Raw genomic sequence first — 12,722 nt, forward strand, 5'->3', positions numbered from 1 at the left:
ATCTGTAACAATTATAGGTTTAGTGGGCTCAGTAAATCATAGACAAATATTTGATATCATGTTTGACATGGCCTAATGTGTCAGAGGACTGCTCTGAGATGAACATACTTCTAAATTTCAGTCTACTAGCATGCTCACAAGGCATTTCAAGAAAGTCAAAACATTTGAAATTCCATAGCCTAGATTAGTATAATCATGGTGAAACTGTGCAACTTAAAAACCCAAGGCTGCAATTTTGCAATGTTTTTCCAAAAATCACTGGTCCATTAAAATAGCAATGAACCTCTGATATCACAAATTGTAAAATATAGCTGCTTATTAGAATATATGTTTTAATAGCTTTATCTGTATCATTTAGGGCAATTCATGTCAGGTAAGATTCTGGTAAGATTAAGAATGGAAAAAATATCAAATTAAAAAGAGAAAGAAAAAACAAAAATCTTTCCACTGTCATTCTCAAGGCCTTTCACACGCACTGCATATGCCATGGGTGCAAAAGGTCAAAAGACTGACTTATATCATCTGAAAAGAGTTTATATAATGCTTTAAATACATACTGGACAGAATGCACAAAAACGTGTGAGACAGAGAGAAAAATAGAGAGTGATGAGTAAATGAGGAATTAACATATGGAAAGGGATGTCTACATAGAGGGATTAAATGTGAAAAATAAAGAAATAAACAGGTCGGCATTACGTAATTTATCCTTATGGATTCTCCCAATGATGCTCTCTGACTCATATGTCATTCCCTCTAGTCGAAACAAGGCAACCCATAATGTTCATCAATCCTCCTGAGACCCAGAAATTCACAATTGTCAATTGTAATAACTTACTGTAATATTTTCTTAATAACTGAGTCCCCGGCTCCTCCTTTATTTCTCTCCCACTGATTGGGCAACTCAGTGCCAGGTGTGCATCCTCACGACCTGGCCACACCTTCCTCCTCATCACAATCTATTTAAAGTCTGACTAGAAAGTTTGATTATTTTGTTGGGTGTAATCTGACAAAGTAATTAGTTACTGTAATTTAATCAGTTTTTAAGTAAAAAGTGGTGTAATGTATATATAACATGTTTTATTATTTGAATCAGAATACTGACTTTCAATTAAGGTAATAACTTTTAAGTACCTACATTGCTTGGGCTACACATTTTTCTAAAATAATATTATTTCTGGAATAGTACATTTAAAATATGAATTCATATGTGGATATGTAGATACAAAGGGGCTTAAAAAGCACTTTTGATTTTATTTTCTCCCAAAACACAGCAACAAATACTTCCACAGTAATTTCCTAAACACATTTTTGTCACTATACACTGCAAAATACTCCTGATCCACGAAATCATCACGTGCAGTGTCTAAAGTCTGATTTTGAGGTCATTTAATGTAATATTTAATTTGTTTTTAAATGTTGAGAATGTATGTCTCAGATGAAAATCACATTAATTTTGAGACAAAATACTTATGTATCATTTTCAGTTTTGTTCAAGGTGATTCAATCAAAAGTTTTTTAATAACCTTTCAGTAAGTGAAAGGATAATTTTTGGGGTAAAAAGCCCCCATAAAACATTTTGTTTTTCTTAAGTGGGGCGAAAAGATTTATGAAAAATGTTCAAAGTTGTCTCACATTTACTGATTCACTATAGAGATTCATTTGTTGATAGATGTTATGAAATGCCAAAAGTTATAGAAATTTATATAAAATCTTCCTGCTAGTCCATGACCTAATTTATACAAATAAAACCCATTTCTGAAGTGGTTATTTTGAGTAAGGATTATCTTAATTTGCTCTAAAAAACTCTAAAAAGTTTTTGCATAAGTTGAAATATTTATAAGTTGAAATATGTATCAATATAACCTCCCTGGCCACCTTTTAATTTGTTTTTTAATCAAAACAACATTCTATTATTTCTTCTCACACAAATTATGTTGCTCCATATATCTTCAATAAAAATAAATTAATTTTTTTCAATTTTTACACCTTGTGACTTGAACAAAAAGAGCTAATTTTCCTTAAAGGGATAGTTCACCCAAAAATGAAAAATCTCTCATCATTTACTCACCCTCATGCCATCCCAGATTCATCGTCATCATCAGTGGCTTGAAGGGGTCACGCGGCACATCTGGCACAGAGGAAGATCATCTGAACTAACTGTCTAGACGCAAAACACATGATATGCTGATACGTGATAATTACAAATGTCAGGAGATCGATAATTATATGGTGCCATTTTTAGAGTGTGAGCTTATGGCAACGTTCATCAGGCAGCAGATGTTTAGCAGTGGTAGAGGCTCACCAGAGAAGTGTGAGTTGAGCAAATGTGCTGTGGAGTTCTTTGAAATCAGCTGGTGAGTTTAAAAGGATTAGCAGGCAGCAGGATTTGATTGTATTTCTTTTATTATTTTTCCCAAAGGTCGCAACATTAATGCCATTTTTAGGCCTTAGTGCTCCATACGAGCGCCAATAATCTTTGTGTGGGAGATTATTAGTCTAATGCGGAATGGTACTTAGTGTTGTTCACTTGAACAGATGTTTCAGATTTATTTTAGAACATTCTATTTCATCAAACTGAAAATTCTAGAATGCTGTGTTTCAGAGGTGAACAAGTCACAAGCAAGTCTCAAGTCTTAACCATCAAGTCTTGAGTCAAGTCTCAAGTGCAGTGCAGACAAAACAAGCAAGTCAAGTCAATGACTCACCTCAAGCAAGTCATGTAACTCGAGTCCCCCACCTCTGATGTGTTTACAGCGCACTTAACTCTTGTTTCTACTTGAAAAGTCTCACACTGGTCATTCTCCTCACAACAACATCTAGACTCTTTTTGTGAAACCTCCTGCCTGCATGCCTATAATGGGATTCATTTAAGGGATAATTCAGCCCAAAATAAAAATTTTGTCATCATATACATACTCTCATGTTGTTCAAATCTGTATCTGTATTCAAGGACATGTCTGCTAGCTTGAGCTAAAGTCAAATAGTCAATATTAATTTTCTTAACTTGCGTAGTAAATGGCAAGTAGATTATGCAAGGGAACAATATTTCATTCATTATATATACACTGTAAACACTATCTCAAATAATAGTAAAAAATAATAAGAATTGTTGACTCAATTTAAGCTTAAATTTTAACTACTCATAATTTTTTTAATTAAGTTTCCGTTACTCTCTAAATCCTCTAAATTTGTCAGTAATAAAAACATTAAAGTGGTCCTAATTAAACATTACATGAAATGGCACATTTTGGATTCATAACTCAAATATATACGTTCTTTAAACTCTGGCTTCAAGTTCTACTAACTCAAAATGATCAAGTACAAAATTGTGGCTGTGTGGGATACCCATAAGCCCTTGCACTTGAATAAATTATGTATGTTTGTTCAAACATAATGTAGTAAAAAATATAGATTTATTTTAAATGTAGATAGTTATAATGTTGTAACTGGTAGATAGCTGTGATTTGTGTGACGTCACCTTTAGGGTGATTAATGTTACCTCTGGTGAACTTGGAGCCTGTTAAATTTAAACAGTGTTTCTCTATTTAATTGTACTTTACATAAGTGCAGATTTTATGTGCACTAAGAAGTAATGAGGAGAACCCAATGTGCCAAATGGCTGACTGAGATTCCAGTCATGATTTCCTTCATACTGTATAACTCAATTTAAATAATTTAGTATAAACAATGCTACTTTAATCACAGATAAGAAAAGTTTACTTGTAACTACTGTAGTAAACTTCACTTAAAAAAAAATTAAGTTCAGTTTACCTGAGCCAAATTATATGTTTACTTAGATTTTTAGAGTAGAGAAAATAAACTGTGATCCAGTCCACTGATTACGTTTTTCATTTTCAATGATGAGCTTAACTAAAGCCTATATGATCAAATTACAGCAAGATCATAAGCATGACATGCATTTAAAAACAAACAAAACAAAAAAAAAAAACACATCAGGCCACGTGTGCACACACCAACAAACCCTAATGTGGAATTAAATAACTTTCAGAAACAGTCAGAGAGTGTTCTTCATTCAGTTTTATTGCAAAAGTTCAAGTATGCATGTCCAATGAAAGACAGTCCAATTCTGAAAATATTCACCAGACATGCACTTGTTACATATATATTGTTACATAATACTGATATGACGTCATAATAGTTTACAGGATGAGTCAGTAGTTGTGGCATTCAACAATAATACAAAAAGTGGTATAAAATACTGTTTCCAAATACATCTGTAGTTTGAGAATGTTTTAAGAGTCCGACGGTTGATGCTGGTTTTGGTGTTTTACTCTTTGCTGCATACCTTCAACATCTCAGGTGTATTCTCAATTTTTAGACATCATTTTGACAAACTCTGCAGGAGAGAGAGAGATGAAAAAACGACCTTAGAGTGTGAGTAACATAAATGCAAATGACGAGTGAAATAATGCTTAAAAATGTTTGGATTATTAAATATGCAATTTTATTATTAAATAAAATGTATTTTATTTATTTTAAGTAAAAATAGCACAAACACACATTTCAAGAAAAACAATGGACAAAAAAAACTGTTTGTTAGGTTTCAAATTTAACCATTTTAAACATAATTTAGACTAAATTAAGAAAGTGATTAAGGGAAAATTACTTGGGTCTACTTGCTTAAAAGTAATTGCAAAAATAGAAAAAAGTAAAGTTAGATCTGAGAAAAGTTTAAATATTATTTGTTTGCTGAATACACTTGGTGTGATATTTTGTCATCTAATAAATCTGATAAATTCACAGAAGTGAGATGTAATTGTCCAAAAACTTATCGAGGCCACTGTATAGTTGGACGTTTTCCTCAGTATCATCATAATAATCAATTGTTACTTAGCAACAGTGACAACAGACACCTTAAAATCATTTTTGATATCTTTTGTTCTCATTCCAAAATTACTAATGTTTAATGCCCCATAAGTTCCCTATGACCCATGAAACATAATTGAATAATTCAAGCACAAGTCATTGTGGGAATTCCCCATAGCCTCAAAAGTCAAAAGTTATGACTAATAAGTCTATGGATTAAAAAAAAAAAAAAACATAAGTTAAAGGAACATAGATATTTGAGTTATGAGTCTAAAACTTGAAATTTAAAGTAACATTTCATTAAGAAAACTAGATTTTTCCAGTAATGACAACTTTAGGGTTTACAGTGATGTAGTCTGTGCATTTTAGAAACACACTGAATGTGACAATCACATCATCATCTGTGTGGTCAAAATTAAGAACAAAGAACTAGTTCTTATCAGGGTCAGGGTCCACAAAAGTACGGAGAGCAAGTGTGCAGAGGTTTCTGTGAGACACATGAGAGCATGTACACCTGGCGTAGGTGTATGCAGTGCAGAGGATGTTGTTTCCCTCACGGTCTGATCTATGTTTCTATAACTCCTGAAACACATTCCCTGCTCTGACTTCAATAAATTAAAGAACGTTCTCAAAGTTTCAGCAATTACAGAAGAAGGTCAGTTCGGTAGGTTGGTGTCTAAAGATCCCTTTGCTTGCAGGGCTGCATGTGGAAGGTGGAAACGTGCCATTATAGATCAGGTGATATGTGGCAGTGATAAACTAGAACAGAGTGTAAAGGAGAGCCTGCGTGAATATTGCAAATGCCCCTACTTTCTACTACTCTATTCTACTACTCATTTGCTAATTTTACATGCATTTTGCAGTGGTGTCATGTACCTTATATCACTATAGGCAAGATAAGACATTTATAAAAAATAGACATAAGGAGATTTAAATTCAAGCTACATTAAAAACTGAACTTGACATGAAGTGATCACCATGCATTTTCATTGAATGGAAAAGAGCAGCTGTGACATTTTCATAATTGCTTCTTTTTTTGTTTGAGGGGGACAAGTCAAATGGATTTTGAGTGCCATGAGTGTGTGTTTTCACATTAATATTGCATCAAGAGCGAGACGTTTACCAAGAGCGTTTGAAAGCAGCCAGCTGTAGTCAAACAGCGCGTGGTATTGCTGGTACTTTTAACATTTGTGACTATCAAAATATTGAACTAAGCAGAGATTCCCAGAGGCACCCAGTTTGGGAACCACTGGTGTAGATGATGACACTACTTTTCAGTTTAGAGTAAATTAGAAGGTGCGATTCGATTGGTCTGACAAATTTTAACAAGATAAAATTCAAGTTCTGTTTTCTGGAAGTTCATGTACCCTGAAATCAACCCCATTTATCCTCATTATTGACAAGCAACATCTCCCATCAGACATTTCTACATCAATTTTACTGCAAATATTTTCCCCTCTAGCTCTACTGATAGCGCATTGTGCGAGGAACCTCTGAGGCACAGGTTCTGGTGCCATGGGAACCAGGAAATAATCTAATTCACAAAAACAATAGTGAGTGTGATTCAGTGGTTACATTTTTACTCTTAAATTAAATCTTAACTCCACTGACTGGTTAGGTTTAAGGTTGGGGTTTGGGTTATGGCATATGGATAATAAAATAAGCATTCCTGTTGACTGTATAATATAATTTACAGCTAAAAATACTATTTGCTTTTTGCACCGCTCTGTGGACATTTCATCTCAATCACACTTCTGGCTTTGGCCTCTGTGGGCCAGTGATTTCGCTAAGAACAAACCAGCAAACGTTTCAACCTACGGTCGCCGAATTCAGTGTGAACATTAATTTACTTTTTCAATGCTTGATTTCTGAAACAGCAAAAAAAAAAATTTTTTTACCTACAATATTTATTTAACTTCATTAACAAAGTTAATTTTGCAACCAAATTTTCAAACTAAAAGTTGCATTGAAAATCCACTTAGCACAAATATGAGGGGGCACATGCCTCAGTTTGAATGTGCAGGACTCCTCCTCTTGTGTGTGTATAAATAAGAAAGCCTGAATGTTGCCTTTTTTACCTTCAAAATCAACGGTTCCATCTCCATTGTTGTCAACTTCTCGTATAACAGCTTCTATTTCCTTCCTGTTTGTGTTTTCACCCAGCAACTTTTGCATTGCATGCTTCAGTTCTTCTATAGTGATAGAGCCATCACCATCCACATCAAACTACAGATATACATACAAATATTAATATTACACTCAGTTAAAGGGTTAGTTCACCCCAAAAATGAAAATTCTCTCATCATTTACTCACCCTCATGCCATCCCAGATGTGTATGACTTTCTTTCTTCTGCTGAACACAAATGGTAAAGATTTTTAGAAGAATATTTCAGCTCTGTAGGTCCATACAATGCAAGTAAATGGGTTCCAAAAGTTTGAAGCTGCAAAATCACATAAAGGCAGCATAAATAAATCCATAAGACTCCAGTGATTAACTCCATGTCTTCAGAAGCAATGTGATAAGTGTGGGTGAGAAACAGAGAAATATTTAAGTTATTTTTTACTATAAATCTCCACTTTCACTTCCACATTCTTCTTCTTTTGTTTTTGGAAGTTCACATTATTTGTGCATATCGCCACCTGCTGGAGTGGGGGAGAATTTATAGTAAAAAAGGACTGAAATATTGATCTGTTTCTCACTCACACTTACAGTATATTGCTTCTGAAGATATAGATTTAAACACTGGAGTCTAATGGATTACTTTTACTCTGCTTTTATGTGCTTTTTGAAGCTTAAAAAATGCACTTGTATATACATATGGTCCTACAGAGCTGAAATATTCTTTTGGGTTCTGCAGAAGAAAGAAAGTCATACACATCTGGGATGGCATGAGGCAGAGTAAATTATGAGAGAATTTTCATTTTTGGGTGAACTATCCCTTTCAATAGCCAAACAGACATCAGACTGGAGGCCTACTTTAAGTAATGGTGGATATTAATACAAAGAAAGACTTTTTACTAGAAATACATTGGGGTCCAAAAATCTTAGACTGCTAGTGAAAATGCTTCTCTACTTTGCTCTTTGTATTTGGTATAAACCTATTTTTTGTCAATAAAAGCATACACTCGAGCTGGCATTAACTCAAGTCATGCTCTCCCAGCATGACTTGAGAACGTTTCAAACAGCAGCTTGTGATTTAATGGAAAGGAAAAAATCTGACCTTGTGAACAAAGGGGTTAATATGGTCAATGTTAAAAATGTGTTACGTTTGATTAGTGACCCAGAAAGGGTGTGGAGACCTAAATATATAGTTTTATGTCTTTTTTTATGAACTTTTTCAAAATTCTAATATTTTTGTTTTATTTCCATGTTTAAATGAGATTTTCCATCTAAAATGTTCAGTGTGGTCTCATACATTTGGACCCCAGGGAAATTGAAACAAACCGAAATAGAGGGGAAGAAAATTAATTTAAGAAAAATTCTGCATTTTGAAAGAACAATTCTTTACCTCTCTAAACGCTTCCTTCAGCTCCTTCAGCCCAATCATTCCAGCAGTTTCTGCCAACAGCTTTGGAGCCATGAGGTCAACAAAATCCTGAAAATCTACTCGTCCTTCAACTGAACAAGAGACAATGAGAGATAAAGAGAGAGGAAAACAATTGAAAAAGTAATCAACACATGCTAAATAAACAGATGAGACCTCCATGAATTTAGAGAATAATCTACAAGGCTTCAGCCAGAGTGGTATGCAGAAATGACAACAAAGGACATCAAGTAGATAAATCACAAGGGGAATAACAGCTGCTAGCACATATGTGAGACAGGGAAAGGGAGGGAGAGACACAGCAGGAGATGACATTGCCTTACGGTTCATGTTGATGTTTTGGCGAAGTTCAAGCAGTTCCATCTCAGTGGGCATGTAACCCATTGTACACATCAGGTTGCCAAGATCTTTACAGCTGATCAGACTATCCTTATCCTTATCAAACTCAGCAAATGCCTCCCGCAACTCTGCAACATACACAGTACACACACAGACACATAAACACTTGATAAACATTGAATTATTGAGACTGAGTAGATGGATTGTTCTGGATGAATGACATTGTTAAAACAAATGGCTGACATTTATTTTTTAATTGTTACATTTATATTACAGATGAATTTGGCAGATGCTTTCATCGAAATGACTTGCTCTAAATTCCACAGAGCATCTGAGATTTCACATTTCATTTGCACCTTTCATCTTATTTTGTTAGTTCAATCTTATTATGTCAATGAGCCAGAACAGCTCAGATAAGCGTCAGTGAATTTAACAATGAAGCTAGGCTTAATTGTTTCTTTTTCTTTTTGTAATTCTTGAATCTATCTAAATAAGTGATGGTCTTACCCTCTATCTCCTCATCAGCCAGCGGCCGCTCCTGTAAGACAACTACAGTTACATATTCACCCAACATTTTTGGATTCGTCAAAACTGAGTTGACCTTTTATGTAAGGTTTATGTAAGCAACAAGCTGCTGTTGGTGATGTCAACGACTTAGGACTAATTTTTTTAATAATTCTTCTGGACAGTTATCATTCCGTTTCTGATGGATATGATTAATGAGTTTAATCCCACCAGCAGATCCAATACCATAATCAGAGAGCATTCACATGGGTTTTAACAGACAGATTTGGGGCGACACCAGCTAAATTATGGCACGTAAAAGGCATCTAGATGCTCATTTGTGCAGCAAACTTGCAATTGTGGGATACTGTAATGTCTAACAATAACCATGACACTTGTGTGAACTGGAGTCCATGTGCGTACCAGAATACATGGATTGATAAAAATGAATGATACTTACAATATTTTTTGCTCCTCTTAGGAAAATGCATGCCGGCCCCTGACACATATCTTACAACCTCTTCTCTGAGAATTCTGTCAGTCTTTAAACATTTTCAGATATTTATATACATGACATTGTAATTACATAATAGTTAAATATATCAATATTATTTCAAGCAACTGTTTAATAACACAAATTTGTCATCACATTGTTTGTTTTCTAAACAGATTAATAATATTGAATGAATAAATACTTCATAAGTGTAACTATGGATACAAAATTACTATGTATAAAATGTGTAATAATTGTGAAATAGTCCTCTAGTCTAAAGTTGCTTGGAAACGCATTTGAAAATACAGATTTTAGATACATTTATTTAATTATTTACATTATTTATGAATAGAGTTTTTACCACTGGAAATATTTAAAAAGATAGAACCCCACCAAATAAATGGCAATGACGAGTGCCATTCCTAATGTTCCAAACACAAACAAACCTATTACTCACCTGCTCTCTCTACTCCTCTGGTCACACAAGTAGTGATAGGAAGGGCAGTTGTTCTGTTTGTGTTGCTTCTGTCATCCAACTCTATCTTCCCTTTGTTCTTTACTTTGAGAAACCTTCTTTACAGTCACTCAACAGTCTTTGAATTATTAAACAATACTGAGAGGGAGGGAGCGAGTAAGAGAGTGAGTGAAAAAGCAAATGAGTGATTGAGTGAGGGGGGTGTAGAGAGAGAGAGAGAGAGAGAGAGAGAGAGAGAGAGAGAGAGAGAGAGATCAAATCCAGCTTCTTGAGCAGAACCAGACAAAACATGTTTTTGTAACTGCATATTACTTACATGTGAACTATAATTATGATATATCATGATATTTGTTAACACTTAATACGGTTGTATATTTTAACAGTATATGTTAACACTAGTAAATGCATTAGGCATCATGAACTAACAATGAATAATAATTTTGCAGATGTAATCTTGGTCAATACAATGTAAGTGAATGGTGACCAGACTTTTGAAACTCCAAATATCATATAAAAGCAGCATTATAGTAATGCAGATGACTCCAGTCGTTAAATCAATATCATCAGAAGTGATATGATAAGTGTGGATTAGAAACAAATCAATATGTTTACAATAAATCTCCACTTTCTCTTTCAGAACGTGAAAAAACATGAAAGTGAAAGAGGACATTTATGGTAAAAAATTTAATATGGAACTGTTTCTCAGTCACACCTTTCAAATCACTTCTGAAGATATGGATTTAACCACTGGAGTCTTATGGATAACATTTATGCTGCCCTTATGTGATTTATGGACCTTCAAATTTCAGGTCACCATTCACTTGCATTGTATGGACCTATAGAGCTAAAATATTATTCTAAAAATCGTTGTTTGTTTTCTGCTGAAGAAAGAAAGCAATAGATATCTGGGATGGCATGAGAGTGAGTAAATGACGAGATAATTTTCATTTTCACTTGTGTGTTGCATGGGGGGGGGATGGGGGGTCTGACCAGAAAAGAAGATTAGTAACAGTAGATTGAACGATATATATTGGCATGGAGCACAAGGAAATATGTTTGGTGGTGATTTGGATATGTTTTTCTCTGTGGAAGAAAAACATATGAAAACATAAGACAGATGTCATTGTTGCTGGATATGAAAATATTTGAAACTGCTTTAAAACATGGACAATAGAGTTGTGAAATGAGAAAAAAGAAAAAAAATGTTACTATGGAGATTGATGACATTGCTTTGTTTTGTTGTTATTTATGATCACAATGTTCTGATGTCCCCTAAAAGAAAAATCTATAAAACACTGGGCAATATATGGCCAATACAAGGTGGACTTAAACAGAGAGATAGATAGATAGAGAGGGAGAGAGAGAGAGAGAGACAGAGAGAGAATTTTTGTCATCTTTGGTATGATTGCAACATCTGTTGAAAAGGATCATCCACTTGTAAAATTTTTGGTAAAAAAAAAAAGGTGGTGGTGGTTTATCAGACTCAATATAATAGACAAAGCCTAATAATAGACTGCTCCACATGACCAGATACCACTGTATTTCCAACAGTACTAAACCAATCGTCTAACACAGCATTACATCACAAGCATTATTTCTAAACACATTATTCCATCTGTCTTCCTTTCTGTGTCTCTTTCTATATGCCTCTCATCTACATCTTACCTTTCTCTCATGCATTTTTCATTCTGGCCCCCTGATCCCTCTTTGTGATATTCAATCATCTGCTTTATTTTCAGGTCCTCTACTATCACAGGTTTCAATGCAGTAAAATAAAAGTGCTGACAGAGGAGACCTCCAACCCTGGGTCTGTGTCTGGGTGCTGAGTGAGTGTAACCATCCCGCTGTGTGTGTGTGAAGGTGAACGCAAAGCCATATTTGCTCCCAGGGCCATTTCATAGTCATGATCACTGACCAGGGCTGTGTTTCCCAATAACGACTGATCTTAGCAGTTAAGAGCATTTTCTAAGAGCAATTTTAGGAATGTTCATTATATTTTATGTGCGTTTACCAAAACTGCACTTAACATGAACGTGCGAGGATGCGCTTTAAGTGATACTTAAGAGAGTCGCTGTCCATGTGACAGTGCTGAAATGTGACCATATAGTGCTACTCGTCATTGTAACTTTATTATATTTGTGCATAACTTTACCATTTGTTATTTATCTGTTTTAAATGTTTTTATTTTTATTTTTAAATATTCAACTTAATTAACTGCAAATTTACATATTGTTTTTACAACAATTTTGTGCAGAACAATCTTTTTCTTTTACACAATCTGCTTCCATAGTCAGGTGTGCATTTATAATATTTCATTTTCACAAATTCCTCTCGATATAAAAGCTTCCAGGATTAGTGAAGCCAGTGGAGGACCTGTGTGTTGATCCTGCTTATTAAAAACATTAATTGAACATTATTTAGTGTTAACGCGGAACACAAAATAAGAATACATTTGGAAGTTGCGCTTAACAGACATTCACCAATAAAGTGGAGGTCTGCTCTTTACTCCCAAAAGTGATAATGGTGACAGTAATGCTG

The 12,722-nt window shown here is 34.4% G+C and overlaps 1 protein-coding gene across 1 annotated transcript; it reads right to left on the reverse strand.

Annotated features, from left to right (window-relative positions):
* Positions 1–4,164: 4,164 nt before the first annotated feature.
* Positions 4,165–9,620, reverse strand: LOC127653311 (calcium-binding protein 5-like). Its single transcript, XM_052139957.1, has 5 exons — positions 9,220–9,620; positions 8,697–8,840; positions 8,338–8,447; positions 6,906–7,053; positions 4,165–4,357 (listed from the first exon to the last, which is right to left on the reverse strand). Exons 1-5 carry the CDS (start codon positions 9,284–9,286, stop codon positions 4,329–4,331), a joined length of 498 nt encoding a protein of 165 aa, XP_051995917.1. The 5' UTR covers positions 9,287–9,620; the 3' UTR covers positions 4,165–4,328.
* Positions 9,621–12,722: the final 3,102 nt, after the last annotated feature.

This window comes from Xyrauchen texanus, chromosome 12, assembly GCF_025860055.1.
Source record: "Xyrauchen texanus isolate HMW12.3.18 chromosome 12, RBS_HiC_50CHRs, whole genome shotgun sequence".
In the NCBI taxonomy this organism is placed as follows: Eukaryota; Metazoa; Chordata; class Actinopteri; order Cypriniformes; family Catostomidae; genus Xyrauchen; species Xyrauchen texanus.